Below are 16,056 nucleotides of genomic sequence, written 5' to 3'. Positions count from 1 at the left end.
TTCTTTTTACATTCAAAGTCCTCTAGAATCTGATCTATTATCTTGAGTATTCTACTCCAAGAATCCTCTACTCAAAGCATACAGATCAGATCCTTGCAACTCAGCATAAACCATGCTTATTTTCAAGCCCAAATCTTTGTAAACACTGGTCTCTGATTTACTGCAGTAGACACCCCTCTGCCCATCCAAACCCTGACTATAATCGTAGTTTTAAACTTTTTTTTTCACCTTTCAGTTCAAATTCTGTCTCATATTCTGTTTTTCTAGGGCCTGGAAAGAGTCAGGAGTTGTCTTATTCATCCTTTCTCATATTCTTCCCTTCTATCTTCAAGGTTCATTCCTTTCCATTCTCAAAGTTAAAATACTACATTCCAGCTCAAAACTGGCTATATTCACTTTCTATTACCATGTTAGTTTTTCCTCATCATTCCAAAATTCTGTTTGTAGCATAACCCTGTTTTGTCAGATCACCTGTCTATATATTCTTACCTGATACATGTACACTAAGGGGGAGAATGGTACTGGCAAAAAATCAGAGTAGTCTGTGACACTTAAATATGATATTTCCAAACTTCAATCGTGTATACCTAATCCCACTTGAATCCCTATGGTCTTTACCTCCACCCTTCAATCACATCTTATAATACTAATAATTCCTGAAAACCAATTAAGGAAATCAAGGAGATATCACACATATATACAATTCATAACTAACAAATACTACTCTCTTTTTAAATTTATTATGCTTGAACACACAGATGAAGACAGGTTCAAATGAATAAAAGTATATAATTGTAGGGTGGGGATCTCTGAAGTTAAAATGACTTTTAATGCTATAATACAAAAATCTCAGGCATAATAACTCAAAAATATTTGATTCATTGATAAAGGTTCAAACTCTTCTTTTCCTAATATGCAGCCATAATTTCTGAGCTATAAGCCAAAGGTGACAGCATCTCCCCAAGGAAACTTTCCCAAAGAAATAAAAATAGTTTATTTCAATTATAAATTAAGGTGGCAGACTTGGTCCAGTGGTTAGGGTGCCCGTCTACCACACGGGAGGTCCGCAGTTCAAACCCCGGGCCTCCTTGACCTGTGTGCAGCTGGCCCATGCGCTGTGCTGATGAGCGCCAGGAGTGCCATGCCACGCAGGGGTGTCCCCCGCGTAGGGGAGCCCCAAGAGCCACCCAGCACGAAAGAAAGTGCAGCCTGCCCAGGAATGGTGCCACACACACGAAGAGCTGACACAACAAGATGACGCAACAAAAAGAAACACAGATTCCCGTGCCACTGATAACAACAGAAGCGGACAAAGACGACGCAGCAAACAGACACAGAAAACAGAGAACCAGGATGGGGGGGGAAGGGAAGAGAAATAAATAAATCTTTTTTAAAAATTAAATTAATATCTAAAAAAAACTATTAAAAAATCTTAAACGCTAACAAATGGTTAAGCAACAAAATAAACAAGATACAGAACTGTACGTGTAATCTGACCTCAGTTGAAAAGGACAGAAGTTAAGTCCACTGAAATTAAAGTCCATAGAAGTAAGGGCAGGAAAATACAGCAAAATGTTAACAGTAGTTATTGATTTTTACTTCTTTCCTATATATTTAAAATTTTCTGATTTGACAATTTTATTCTCTTCTAAACATAACATAAGTTTTTAAATAACAACATTTGACTGTAAATGTTTTTCCTCTTTGGACTTTATAGCACCACAATCCTCACTCAGTCTCTACTTCAAATGCAACTCAGCCATTTTAGTTTTGTAAATTGGGTCAGTGCTATTCCATCTCAAAGGAAATTATAGAACTATTTTCAACTCAATTACACCTCACTGCAGAACTATTTTAGGGCAGCCTTGAGTACTAAAAGTGAGTTGTGAGGCCATCTATTTTAGCCCTAAACTGATCTTAAAACAGACTCCCAAGCCTCCAACTTAGTCAACAAGTCAACAAATATTTAGATTGTCTACTATGTCTTAACCAGTGCGTTAGGCGCTGGCAATACACCAGGGAAAACAATAATCAAAAACTCTGCCTTCGGAAAACGGACTTTGGCCCAGTGGTTAGGGCGTCCGTCTACCACATGGGAGGTCCGCGGTTCAAACCCCGGGCCTCCTTGAGACGTGTGGAGCTGGCCATGCGCAGTGCTGATGCGCGCAAGGAGTGCCGCGTGCCATGCAGGGGTGTCCCCCGCGTGGGGGAGCCCCACGCGCAAGGAGTGCACCCGTGAGGAAAGCCGCCCAGCGTGAAAAGAAAGAGCAGCCTGCCCAGGAATGGCGCCGCCCACACTTCCCGTGCCACTGACAACAACAGAAGTGGACAAAGAAACAAGACGCAGCAAATAGACAACAAGAACAGACAACCAGGGGAGGGGGGGAAATTAAATAAATAAATAAATAAATAAATAAATAAATAAAAACTCTGCCTTCAAGAAGCCTACCTCTTATCAAAAAAAATCAATGTCTCTGAAAAAAAAAAAAAATTAATGCCTCTGGGAGCAGATGAACTCAAGTGGTTGAGCGCCTCCTTCCCATGTACGAGGTTCCCGGTTCAATTCCTGGTACCTCCTGAAAAAAACAAACAAACCAAGAAAACCAGCTCTCATTGGGAAACGGATATAGCTCTGTGGTTGAGCACCTGCTTCCCATGTACGATATCCTGGGTTCAATCCCTGGTACCCCCTAAAAATAATTAATGTCTCATTCTGGTTTTGTCTTTCTCTTGAAGGAAGCTCTTTCTCGTGGTCACTCCCTTCTCCCATTTCAGCCAGGATTTCCCCAGCTATAAACCCTAGTCATTGCCAACTGACTCCCTCCATTCTTTACATCTAGCTTCTCACTAGGTCCTATCAATTCTACTCTGAATGTTAGTTGCATCCATCTCTAAATATGTTCATAGCCATCATTCTAATAAAAGACTATTAAGTCACAACTTTTATTTCATCCTCCACAACTTTAAGCCATTTCTCACATCACTGCCATAAGAATGAGAACCAAGCCCATATTTCATTTTTCTGCTAAAGATTTTTTAGGGGCTCCCACTGAATACCAGATAAAGTGCAAATGCTATAGGTTTGCATTTCTAGCCTTCCAATTCTGCTACCAGCCTTACCTCTTCAAATACACTACTCACTCTCTGATAACACCACTAAAATTCAGGCATTCCACAGGTAGAATTTTAAGATTTTTCTAGGGTAAAGGTACAAACTGATAATAAACTGTTCACATTTTTCCAGGCTAAAATAATTTCTGTAATATTTCATTTTCCAAAACTATATAGTCAATTGAGATTTGTTTAAGCTCTTAAACAAACCCAAAGTAATTTCTTAGGGAGAAGAAAGCTTTTCTCCTCCAAAAGAAATTACACTCAATGTCTTAACCTTCAGAACAATGCCAATCTCTTCACTAGTGTGTCTGATAGCCAAAGCATGAGGATTTTAATTCACCAGCATAGACACTCCAGCTTTATATGGATCATTGTTCATATTTGGTATTTGAGAAAGACAGTCATCATTATATCTTTTCCATACATTACTCAAAGTATTTGAAATTATTTTCTTGTATTAAAATGGCTAGAAATATGTCCACCTGGGCTTCATTAATTAAACCCACTAGAAATGTTTTGCATTTTATTGTTAAACCCTTGGTGTTAGCAAGGGTCAGGATAAGAAAAGACCTAATGGTGAGAGTTTCTGCAAATTCTGTAAGGCTTAATGAATTCATTGGTTATTTATAATCTTATTGAGTGGTACTTATATAAGGAAATAGGCAATAGATTCAATCATTCAAAGAAAAAAAGATTTAATGTCTCATAAGAGCACACAAGGGCAAGAAAGTACAAAACAACTATTAGTTAATAAAGGTCATAAAAACTGACAAATTTCAAATGCACTTAAAATAGCTTAAACTATCTCAAATTTCAGCTGAGGCTACAGGAGAGAGGAAAAATTACTTCTGGCTGGCAGCAAACCAAAGAACTAGAAGTCATTTGAGAGTTCAGAAGCAGCATGAGATCCTGCAATATGTCATCAATGTAAATCTCAACTGTAGTTTATACACTGATTGAAGTCATGTGCCTGGCTAATAATGAAAAAATAGTTTTCTATTTATTAGCTCAAAGTATTATGTCTCATTGCGGGATTTTTGTCAGAACTTACTTTCCTTCATACCTCACTGTACCATCACCAACAGCAAGCCAACATCAAACCACGCAACTTCTTTTTATGGCCTCAAACCATGCCAGTCTTCACTGCTAAAAATCACAGGAATGTTTCAGACTATTTGGCTAAAACTAATATTAATAAGCCCCAAACAAGAGGCTTCTTTCTCACATGAGTAAGTTGCCTTCCCTCCGTTCCGTGTTAGTATGCTCCTAATGCCAATAAACCACCATAAAAATATGTCACTATCCTCAGACAAACAAGACTAAGAAACCAATCACATGTCTCGGTAAATCCTTCACATCTACTGGCAAAAGCACACAAATTTTGGAGCCAAATGATGAGATGAATCTTCACATAAGTCATTATAATTCTAGAGAGTCACAGAAAAAATGAATCTAACCTCTTCATTTTAGAAAAGGGGATATGATGGACAGACCAGTTAAGTCACTAGTACAAGATACACACATCTGTTAAAAATGGAAGAGTCAAACTCCACTCCAGACTTTCTGACTCCAAATCAGGTGTATTTCTCAATACACCAAGATAAATTTATTTATATCTTAAGAACAGTAATAAACACTAGCAGATACTGTTTCCAATTCAAAAACTAATATCAAAAGGGCAGAGGTATTATGAGATGAAGTTGGAAGGAGACCAGAAAAGACCCACTACAGAGACAGATATGTATCTCATCCTCATATACTAATTCCTTGGATTATGATACCTCCAATCCACAGTGATTGTGTTTTGATAGCCACTTTCTCTGAGACCTCCTCTAGCTTTTCTGTTCCTGATAAAAACCTGAAATATGACTGAAACCCATGTATTAAAAGTTCTAAGCAGCAGCACCAGCAATTGAATTGGGAAAAGTCTCTGGCAGAAGAAAGCAATGTAAACCTGGGTTAATTTTTACTTATCCTTCTAATTTAGCTCAGATTTCAGCAAGGAAACCCTAATTCCTGGCTCTAATAGCAGAGCTATCATTGCATTTAACTCATTATAACTTATCAGTTTAATTTCTGGACCAAGTCAAAATTCTATCTTAGCTTTTCAACCCTGGACCTAGCACTGGGTCCAGCACAAAGCAGGTGCTGAATAAATGAACAAAAGAGCAAACTTACCACATATATGGAAAATCTAAGAAATGGCTAAAATGTGGAACTCCTCTCCATTATGATTTAAAAGTGGTTTGGAAGCACTTTTTAGCAGTAGACCTTATAGAAACCACAATGGAGAAAAACACAACATATCAGTTCTCAGGTTTAAATTTTCATGGTTTGACAGAAGGTACCTCACTTTGAAACCCATAGACCTAGACCAGGTAGTAGCAGCAGCTAAGGCAACAGACAATGTAACTCAAGAACCTTCTGTCTCCCTCTCTCTTCCTATATGAGGATCTGCCCTTAGTATTTGACACTTTCTTGACTGTGGAACTTAGGAGCAGAAAGACTGCTGGCCACTATTTGAGCTACAGAATTCTTGTTGCTAGTTATCATGCTATTTTGTTGGAAGCCTTTCTAACTTCTACGCAAGCAGACACATGCAATGAATCAAATGAGGCAGGCCCATTCCTGTGCTTTAAAGCTCAATGAGGTAAAGATAACCTACTTCTCTACCAGAACATGGTCATGAGCTAACTTAAACAAGGTATAGTATATCACAGTGTTTTAGAGTACTCCATAGAGCTTCTTTACTATATTCAGACTTTCACCTGGCTATCAAGTATTGGAGTGTATTCTTCCTCCACTCCAACAAGATTCAATATGCAGACTTGGTCAAAGGTAGCTTGGCATCATAGAAAGGGCATTCATGGGTTTTGGAGCCAGTCGCTGCTTCACCACTTATTAGGTGGATAACCTTGGAAACATTACTTAACTTCTCAGCACTTCAGTTTCTTCATCTGTAAAACAGGGACAGTAACTATTTCATTAGGGTTTTTGTGAAAATTGAAATCATGCATGTATGGCTCCTGGACCAATATGCACTCAAAAAATAGGTACTATTAATATATTCCAGATTTAGTTTTGGTAGAGAAGCAAAAAAGAAGCAAAGAGAATGAGATAGTATTGGCTTCAGCCTGTAAGATAAAACTGAAATTCAATGCAAAAAATAAAAATGAAGGAAAATTACAGTACAAAAAAAACAACAGAATATTGGTTTTTAATATATATTTGTCATGTATCCATGACAAAATAGCTAGCTGGGGACACAGGTCATTTTCTGATTGCCACAGGCCTTTACCAAATTTAGCTCCTGCAGAGAACTCACTGCCCTGACTTTCACAACCAAACTGGTTGCCCCATAGTATCAGCAGGGCTGAGAGAAATTACAATCTGAAGTTTTTGCATATAAATAGACACAGTATATTCTTAACAACTGAAAAGTCACTGTTTAAGTCAGAACTGTTTGGGCACCTGAACTCAAACACATTCATCTTGAATTATCTGAAGGGTGGGCAATTTCAATCTGAAAGGCCAGGGTTTTTAATGGAGGCTCTGAGAACCCTTTGAAAATATAAGCAAGATTTTCTGTATATTGACAGTTTCTGTGGACAGAGTTAAAGTTATTTGTTACCCAGAAAAGGTTCAAATCACTGGTAAGATTTTCAACAGACAGTCTTGAAGCCTCAACCCAGAAGCAGGGTTGAACACTGCAAGGCAAGTATTCTGAAGAGCCAATTTCATACACTGTAAGTGAAGGATGGATTATGTTATGAAAATCTTAAGCATAGTTCTCCCTTACCTTCAGCATTTATCATATCAGGGTCTCTTTTTCTTCCAGCTTCCCCAGCACCCCCACCACTCCCATCTTCCCAGGACCCAAACTTTGCCTCTGGAGTCAAAGGTCTCTACTTGAAATGGCCTTAAAGGGCCCTGGAGTGCAATACTGATGACGCCTCCTTAGCAAGTTTCAGTTTACATTCATACCCATTATTGCTAACATTTCCATTCATTTCTTATTTGTCACTTGAACACTACGTACAAATGAAGAACACCTTGTCATTGCGAAGGTCCTACTATTTTTACAAATTTAAAACGCTGTCTGAACTTATTAATTCAAACACAACTGTACTCACATCCGAGGAACTGGAGATCTATTCAAACCATGGAAAGAGAAACTCTAGCTATATACTGTGGCCTCAATGTTTCAATGTTATCCACTTATCTCACGATGACCACTTGGATCAAATACAAATTCCTACACCCCCTCGGGACAAAAAGCAGAAACCCTGCATATATACAGTGAGTACTGCCATTTGACAGAAATTCCTTCATCTTGTTTATCTATTGTGGAAAAAAATACAAAGTATTGGTACCTAAGATGTAAACTGAACTTGATTCCTCTACAGAATTGTTTTATTTCAATAAATTGTTAACCATTACCTGTATATAATACTTCATTATTTAAGTACATTATAATAAAACCTGTAGCCCATACTTCATTTACTATTTATCTAAGCTTTCAGATTTTAGCCATCATAACATCTCAGTGTATGAGGTAAGGGGAAGACAGCAGTTCTCAACTATATCAAGAATAAAATTAATTTTAGCTTCAAAGGTGTATAGGCAAAGTAAAATCTTAAAGCTACATAAAACTAAGTATCCTATATTACCATGAAAAATTTTTAAAAGATCCCCACTGGAAATATGTCTTAAATTTATCCCCTTTAACAACTGCTTCTTTTACTCAAAAGAAAATTAAGTTGCAGTATTAGTAACTACATTTTTGTGGCAATCAACTGAGAACTTTAAGCGCTTCCTTCCTTCAATGCATTGAGAAAAAGAACACTTGAAACACTTAAGTCACCACTCTTTGTGTCCAGTCAAATAACACAGGAAATCCACCAAGCACTGTCATATTCAGCACTTCAGTCTCATTACTTTGTACATCAAGAACACATACTAATGGGATTCTTTTCATTTAACTGCCAAAATAATTCAAAGATCAAGTAATGAATACTTTGCTTGGTGGCACAGCACAGAAACCTACAGCTCTAAGTATGAGCAACTAGGAAAAAAAATTAGGAATTTACTCACAAAGTATTAAGATATGTTTAAAAGATCCAGCACTGAACCCTGCCTTGAAGTAGGCAAGCCAGCCTTTTCCCCCACAGTAAAGCAACTAGGGGACATTGATCAAATCCAACCAGTTTTCCATGAGCAACACTAAAGTATCACTATCTTAGAGGAAAAAACATTCTCATTCAGTGAACAATTCTTAATTGAACAGAATCATGCGGGGTAAAACCATTATGAAATCAGTAAACACATCACACTGGAATGGAATTTATCTTTATACACTGTCACACTGCCTATATTGGAAAATGTAGACTAACAATATGTAAAACTGAGAAAATAGCACTTGACAGAAACCAAAACAATGACCTGAAATGACTCAAGAAGGGAGATGCCTTTCCCTTCTCAATGTAATCGATACTGACAAGAATCAAACTACATACTGTGAAATAATCAGTGGGCCTCACAGCAGTAGGTTTAATTGCTCAACCACCCTACTCTCTCAAAAAGTCAAACACACGGTGACACAAATACAAAACACAACACATCTAACATCCAATGATTATTTATTGATTTACACAAATACAACAGATGTGTGGGGGGTGGTGCATGATGCAACAGTCTCAGGTAGGTAACACCTTTCTAAATCTCCGTGGACTTCATGAATTCAAAGTTTTACCTTCACGGGCTAGTTTTTGACTAAAATACCTTGTCACCAAATCTTTTCAATCAAAGCTGTCCAAAAATTCTACAATCGAGCAAACAACAAGAAATTAGGCACATTCAATACCAGACTTTCCTTCACAAGCCCTGGTACCCTCTAGATATGAGGCCTATAAGCAGCCCTTTTAAAATGTCCAGCATTAATACAAGCCTTCCAAGAAGTGAGACTCTGGGGGTGGAGGGTAATGTCAGTTAACTTCCTCTTCCTTTAAAAAGGTCAAAGAGAGGGAAGTGTCCGGTGTAACATTTCCTCCTTAGATCCCGTTCCACTGCAAATCACATCACAAAGTCCCCAAATCGCTAAAACAAATAAACAAACAAAAAAAAACAAAAAAAAAAAAAAACACTGGCCAGAGGGAAAGCTTTCTGCAAATTTTCCCATAGATTTAAAACCCCACTTACCTCGGAAACAAGCTGATTCGTTTCAAACAGGAAATTTACCAGTAAAGTTTATTATGCATTAATAATAACAATTAGGGAAGACCACCAAACCCCGCTGCAGGGGGAGCTGAAGGGAGGTGAGAAGGAGGGTGTAGTCCTTACAACAGAGAAAATCCTTCCCCGCAGTGTTGGTCCCAGGCACCAGCCTAATGGGGGATGGGAGGGGGGGTGTTCAGGGAGGCGGCGGCGAGAAGGGGGAAGGGTCCCCCAGATCTCGAAGGGAAGGACCACAGAAGCACGGACCAGTGGAGCTAGTTTTTACAACATTGCAGAGGGTTGGATGGTCCCCCGCAGTGCTGCTGTCGGGGCACCCCGAAAGCTCCGGCCCAGCCCGGTGCCGGTGCTTGAAGGGCAGCCCCTCTCCTGGCTGCGCTGTGACGACGGGCAGGAGGGTCCCCGGAGGGGGCCACAGCCCCCTGGTCAGAGGCGAAGAGAGCCGAAGGGGTGGCAAGAAGGTGAAAAGGATACTGTTGGGGCGCCTGGGTTTGGAGGGCCCTGATGTTCGGGTGAGGAGGGGCCGCTGCTGCTGCCGCCGCCGCCGCCGCCGCCGCCGCCGGGTGAGGAGGCGGTACCGCTACTGCCGCCGCCGCCGCCGCCGCTCCGGTGCCGGGTCCGGTTCCTGCTGCAGCCGCTGAGCCTGATTTCAGAGCCGGTTTCTGCGGTAAACTCATGGCAAAGCGAAGCCACCAACCCCCCCAGAGCGGGACCGGGCGCGCCGGGGTACAGGGGCCGGGGGCAGCGGGGGGGCGGGATGGGGGCAGACCCGGGGAGGCGGCGGGAGCGGGGGATCGGGGGGAGGCTGGGAGAAGGAGGAGGGGGCCGGGGCCGGTCACACACGCCCGCCGCCGCCGCCGCCGCCGCCGCCGGCAGCAGCAGCCGCCCCGCGGGCCAGCACCACCGGCTGCCGGTCTCCGTGACAACGCGACCCCAGGGGGGGGGCCGGACCCGGCGGGGGCAGGAGGCGGAGAGACCGGACCTTTCACGGCAATATCCTCATGGGCCGGCGGCGGGGGGTCTTTATCCCCCTCCCCAGGGGAAGCGGCGCCCTTCTCGGTTACGGGGCTCAGGCGATGCCGGCGGATTTTCTTCACTCAACGAGCAGAGCATCCAACATGGCGCTGCGGCCGCCTCTAGCAGTCCGGCTGGACGGCCGCTCGGGAAACTTCGGACCTTTTCGGAGTAGCTCGGAAGACCGAGGGTGGGAAGCCTCTTCGGCTCTTTCCGGAGGCTGGGAGACGTCGGGACTCTTCGGAAACACTCGGGGACGTCTTCGGTCGCCGGTAGGGTGGGTTCTAGAGCTGGCTCTTTTCCTCGGGAAAGATCGGCGAGGGGGGGCTTCCCAGACTCGCGGCGACGGGGGTGCTAGGCGAAGGGAGAGACCAAAGGCGAGGTCTGGTGTGCGAGGGCCCTCCCCTGCGGCCCAGCCGTGAAGAACAATGGTAAAGGCCCTGGAGCCTGCTGTCCGCAGAGCCTTCCGCAGAGGCTTAGAGGCGGTGAGGCGAGAAACCTTTACTGTGAAAAGAACCGCACGCTGAACCCGAGAGAAACCCGGTGGGCCGGAGCCGGCTGCGCGGAATTATTTGCATAACAAAACCACTCTCCAGCCCTTAACAACGCATTTGACATCCATTATGTCGACATTTCATCCTTATGCACTGAGAGGAAAACAGAATGAGATGCCCTATTTCCAGAGGACACTGAGACTTAGAAAGGAAAAAATGACTGTCCCAAGGTCACCCAGCCAGGAAGGAACAGAACAAAACCTGGATCTAAAGTTCCACCTTCGTCTGGATAAACCATGCAGCCTCCCAGGTTTGCTGGGAGAAAGTGTCAAACCACCTTATCTAATCAGCAGCCTTAATTGAGTGTTAGTGGATGGAGTCTTACCAAGGACTGGAGGGCCCTTTGGCCAGCAGCCAGTGATCAGCTCCCCAGTGTCTTAGACCCAGGGTAATAGTTGTTGATGACCTTGGTAACCTGCTGTCAGATAAATCCTTTTCTCCATAGCTGAACTGACCAAACATCCCCCTTTTTCCACACTGCCTAATATCCCTCCCCCCGCCCCCCACACACCTCAGCACGGGTTTGACCTAGAGACAGCAACATTGAATGGAAAGGAATCGCAGGGATCCCAGAGCAATCCAGGTAATAGTTTACCAGGCAAGGCACTGAGCACTTCATATGCACTATCTCATGCAGTCCTGTGTGGTAGACATTGCCCATTTTACAAATGAAACGAATGAGGCATGGGGAGGCTCAATACCTTCTTACAATAGACCATTTCAGAGCTGGGAAAACTGAAGGTCAAACAGACAAGGTTTTTGAAGTAATTAACATGTTCTAAAATTGTTTGTGGTGATAAATGCACAATTTGTGATTATACTAAAAGTCATTGACTGTACACTTTGGGTGGATTGCGTGGTATGTAAATATACCTCAGTAAAACTGTTTAAAAAAAAAGTGGGCAAAAGACTTTCACATGGTCACATGGAGAGTGTACTAGGTCAGCATCCAGTTCTTCTGACTCCTCCACTGCTTCACACTGCCTTCCTCATTTTTTTTTAATTCTTGTAAAGCTCTACATGTAGTGAATACTTTTTTTGTTTTGTTTTGGTTACATATATATAACATAACATTTCCCATTTTAACCACTTTCAAGCATACAATTCAGTGGTGTTCATTACATTCTCAATAATCACCACCTTCCATTACCAAAACTTTGCCATCCCCCCAAACAGAAACTACCAATTGAACATTAACTTCCCATTCTCCACCCCCACCTGGTCCCTGTAGTCTAGCTTCTGATTCTATAAATTCGCATATTCCAATTATTTCATATAAGTGAAATCATACAATGTGTGTCCTTTTGTGTCTGGCTTATTTCACTCAACGTGATGTCTTCAAGATTCATCCATGTTGTAGCATGCATCAGAACTTCATTCCTTTTTGTAGCTGGATAATATCCTATTTTATGTCAGTACTATATTTTGTTTATTGGTTCATCTGTTGATGGACACTTGGGCCGTTTCCACCTTTTGGCCATTGTGAACAATGCTGCTAAGAACATCAGTGTGCAAATATCTGCTCAAGTCCCTACTTTCAATTCTTTTGGGCATATAACCAGAAAGGGATTCTTGGGTTATATGCTAATTCTATACCTAACTTTCTGATGAGCCATAAAACTGTTTTCCACATCAGCTACACTATTTTACATTCCCACTAGCAATGCATGGAGGTTTCCTATTTCTGCAAATCATTACGAAAACTTATTTTTCATTTGTAAAATAATAGCCAATCTAGAGGGTGTGAAGTGGTATGTCATTGTGGTTTTGCTTTGCGTTTCCCAAATGGCTTACGATGTTGAGCATCTTTTTATGTGCTTTTTGGCCATTTGTTTTATCTTCTTTTTAAAAAAATGACTATTCAAATCCTGACTATTTTTTAAATTGGGTTGTTTGTCCTTCTGTTGTTAAGGGATGCTTAATTCTTGATAGTCGTGGGAGCAAGGGGGCATCTGGAAGAGAATGATAATCGATTAACTCCACACGGCATCTTTCTGGCTAGGGTTCCACAATTGCTGGCATTGAAAAGGAAACCTCATCCCCCAACTCCAGACTGGAAGACAGGAGCTACTTCATACTCTTGAATCCTAAACCATTTGGATTTATAACACCTGATTATTTAGGACCAATCCTAGATAATCTTCTGCCCTACTCCAAGCATGACTGGCTCCAAGAAAAATTCCCGAGTAGTCCTTTGGTTCTCCCAGATTCTCCTTTCAAGTCCGGAGATCTCAGGCGTCCTTATCCCAAGCAAAACCTTTCCCAGGAAAGGATTTTGTTTCTCATTCACACTGAGGTGATAATGCACTGATAATTGCTTAATTGTTTTTCTTTTCTGAGGTAGTTTCATTTTCTAACTTAATAATAGCTACAGGCATGAGGCTGTTACTGTGTGCTTGGTCTTTGCTAAATGCATTATAAGCATTATCTCTTTTTAAATGAACAGACTTGGGCAAAATAGTATAGAAGTGCCTGATAAAATTCTGGCCACAGGCAATCAATGAGGGAGGCTTGTAGGGATTAGAGTCAAAAAAGGTTAGATGGCATCCCAAAGCATGGTCCTGCTCAACATTTCTCCATTCACAGAGCAGCTAATGAGTATTGAGCACTTACTATGTGCCAGGCTACAACTCTGCTAAACATTTTGCTTAGATTAACTCTGATTCTTCCAACAATTCTGAAGGTGAGTATTATTGTATCCCATTTATAAGTAAGGAGACTGAGGCTTAAAGATGGGAAACATATAACTTTTAAGTGGAAGAGTTGCAGTTCAAACCCAAGGCATTTGACTCCAGATCTGAATACCACAATGCCTTAAACATACAACCTCCCCATCCAGTGAGAAGCTCTATAAACAAGCAAAGCTGATCTTACTACTTGTTGCTGAAAGTCCTCCCATTGGGCTCTCCCATTGCCTTCAGGGTCCAGTCTAAATTCGAGATCCTTCAGGATCTGGGCTCTGCTTCCATTCTACCAATCCACCTCAAATCCAGAGTTGCAGCCACCTTGGTCTACTTACAAACTAAGCCATTGTCTTTCCTGCGCTGAGGCCTTTATGTAGGCTGCTCCTACTACCTTAACCCAAACCATTCTCTCTGCTCAGCCAAGCAGCTAGTTCCTGCTCCTACTTCAGGGCTTGGCTGCAGCATCACCTCCAGGCAGCCTTTCTTCTCTCCCCAGGCTGACCTAGCTATCCCTTCTCTAGACTTTCTCAGCACTGGGTGCTTAACGCTCAGAGGCACTCTCAGAGTTGAGTGCACCCATTAGAGTCAAATTACCTAGATTTGATTCTCAGCACTGAGATTAATTAGCTGTACAAACTTGGAGAAATCACTTACCCTTTCCAAGCCTAAGTTGTCTCATCTGTAAAATAAAGAAACTCTGTCTTCTAGAATTATCATGAGAGATAAGCATTTAGCTCAGTCCCTGGCTCACACTAATTGAGAGACACATTTCCACTATTATTCATTTACAGAGGGACATTACTTAGTCATTTAAAATATCCCTGATGTTACTGGATGGCTCTGGGGTCTAGACTTCTAGGTTCTTGGCTTATGTTGCATAAAAGAAGTAAAGGACATGCCATAGGGTAGACAAGGGAGTAAAGACTTTGTTAAGAAACAGGAAAACAAGAAAGGTACACAGTCTGAGGCATGAACTGCAGGCATGCAGGCATGAGATGTGCGTGTGTGGGGTCCCAGGTCAGGACTTTTTAAAGTCTTTCCTACTTCCCCTTCATGATGTTGGGAAGGGTCTCCAGCTGTTTGCTCTTATGATTGGTTGCCCCACCTGTCATTTCTCAGGGGGCCAATGGTGAGGCCTTTTGAAGATATCTAGGTTTTCCCTTGACCCTGAGAAGGATTGTCATTCCAAAGTGCTGGAATTTTGCGGGATCCCTTGGAAAGTTTCCAGGCAGGGGCTCATGGCCGTGTGTTTTGCCAGCCACGTTGTTTGTTGGTCATGTTGTCTGCCAGGCCTCAGCTGTGACCCAAGTCTTCCTTTTCCCTATACTAACCTGCCTCACTGGTATCCAGCATTCCATAAATAATGTGAAATTTGCTAAATGACTGAAAAGCATGAATTGCCAGAAGATTTCCTGGAGAAATCCTTTGTCACCCAGAGCCCAGACTGGACCTCACTGCATAGGGAGAGAGAAGAATGAGAATATTCTGGAGCAGGCATTGATGGTCCCCAAGAGGAGTGTTGGGTGTTTGCCCAGACATCCACTGTTCCCAGAACCCACCATGCTGCCTCTGGCAGAAACCTACATTCTCCCAAAAATAAATATACCTCACCATCTTCATTTGAAGAGCCAGAAGACAAGAGACTTGGTTTACACATCTCCTCCTGCTGGGTGATATACTTTGCTTATTCATTAGCCTGTGGGCCACTGCTCTGTGTCTCTGAGTAAACCAAGGATTAGGCTCCCTAGTTTAAGAGGGATCCCTTAATTTCTGAATTGATGTCTGTGAGACTTGGTTTGCAGCATAATGGGGACATAGTCTTATGAACTAGGTGACCTGGTACTCTCAACTTTCCACTGCCTAAAGTTAAAGCTCACAAGAAAACTTTTGAAAATTACTGTGGCAAACTGGGGTTCCCTAGTCCCTTCAGTCCCCTTGGTGAGTCCTGGCCTCTTAGCATAAAAACAAGCCACATTATGCCAAGAGGAGTCATCCTTATTAGTCACAGAGGGGCTGGTTTGTCATTAGGTGCTCCACTAAGACATGTAAACATTGGCCTGCTGAGAGTAGAGTTGGGCATGGACCTTGGAGACCCATCTGGATGAAGGGAAGAAGAGAGGGAGAGAAGGGAGGAAGGAAAGGGAGATGGGGAGGGGGAAGGGGGGCGAGGGGGAGACCAACAGACTGCAGGACACCCCAAAAAGAAAAGTAGAGAAATCTTTTACCCCATCTCCTGTACTGCAAGGATGTTCATTAGGAGCCACAAGTGCTCTTTTGCATAAAGTGCTAAACCAGCAGGCCTTTCCAGATACTGCAGGGTGCACTGGTGGAATGGTATGTGAATGGTGGTGGTTCCTGTCAAAGGGCATAAACTTTAAGACAGATCTGGATTCTAATCTTATAGATAAGCTCTACAACCTTAAGCAAATTTCGTAACTTCTCTGGACCATTTGCAAATT

The 16,056-nt window shown here is 42.3% G+C and overlaps 1 protein-coding gene across 50 annotated transcripts in view; it reads right to left on the bottom strand.

Moving 5' to 3' along the window:
- Positions 1-10,706, bottom strand: part of EIF4G3 (eukaryotic translation initiation factor 4 gamma 3) — a 439,835-nt gene extending 429,129 nt beyond the window's left edge. For 21 of the 50 annotated variants that reach the window (XM_058304193.2, XM_058304194.2, XM_071217710.1 and 18 more), the window contains exons 1-2: positions 10,328-10,503; positions 9,820-9,988 (exon numbers count right to left, since the gene is read on the bottom strand). Coding sequence is in view for 17 of the 50 variants with exons in the window: in XM_058304199.2 (XP_058160182.1) it covers positions 9,820-10,022 (203 nt within the window). In the remaining 33 variants the exon portion in view is untranslated. Of the gene's footprint in view, positions 1-9,819; positions 10,136-10,327 lie in introns of those variants that run through there. The other 29 variants (XM_058304209.2, XM_058304210.2, XM_071217708.1 and 26 more) reach the window with 11 other exon arrangements.
- Positions 10,707-16,056: the final 5,350 nt, after the last annotated feature.

Source organism: Dasypus novemcinctus, chromosome 9, assembly GCF_030445035.2.
Source record: "Dasypus novemcinctus isolate mDasNov1 chromosome 9, mDasNov1.1.hap2, whole genome shotgun sequence".
NCBI lineage: Eukaryota > Metazoa > Chordata > Mammalia > Cingulata > Dasypodidae > Dasypus > Dasypus novemcinctus.
The sequence above is the reverse complement of the archived record's forward strand: the minus strand, read 5'-3'. Positions and strand labels throughout refer to the sequence as shown.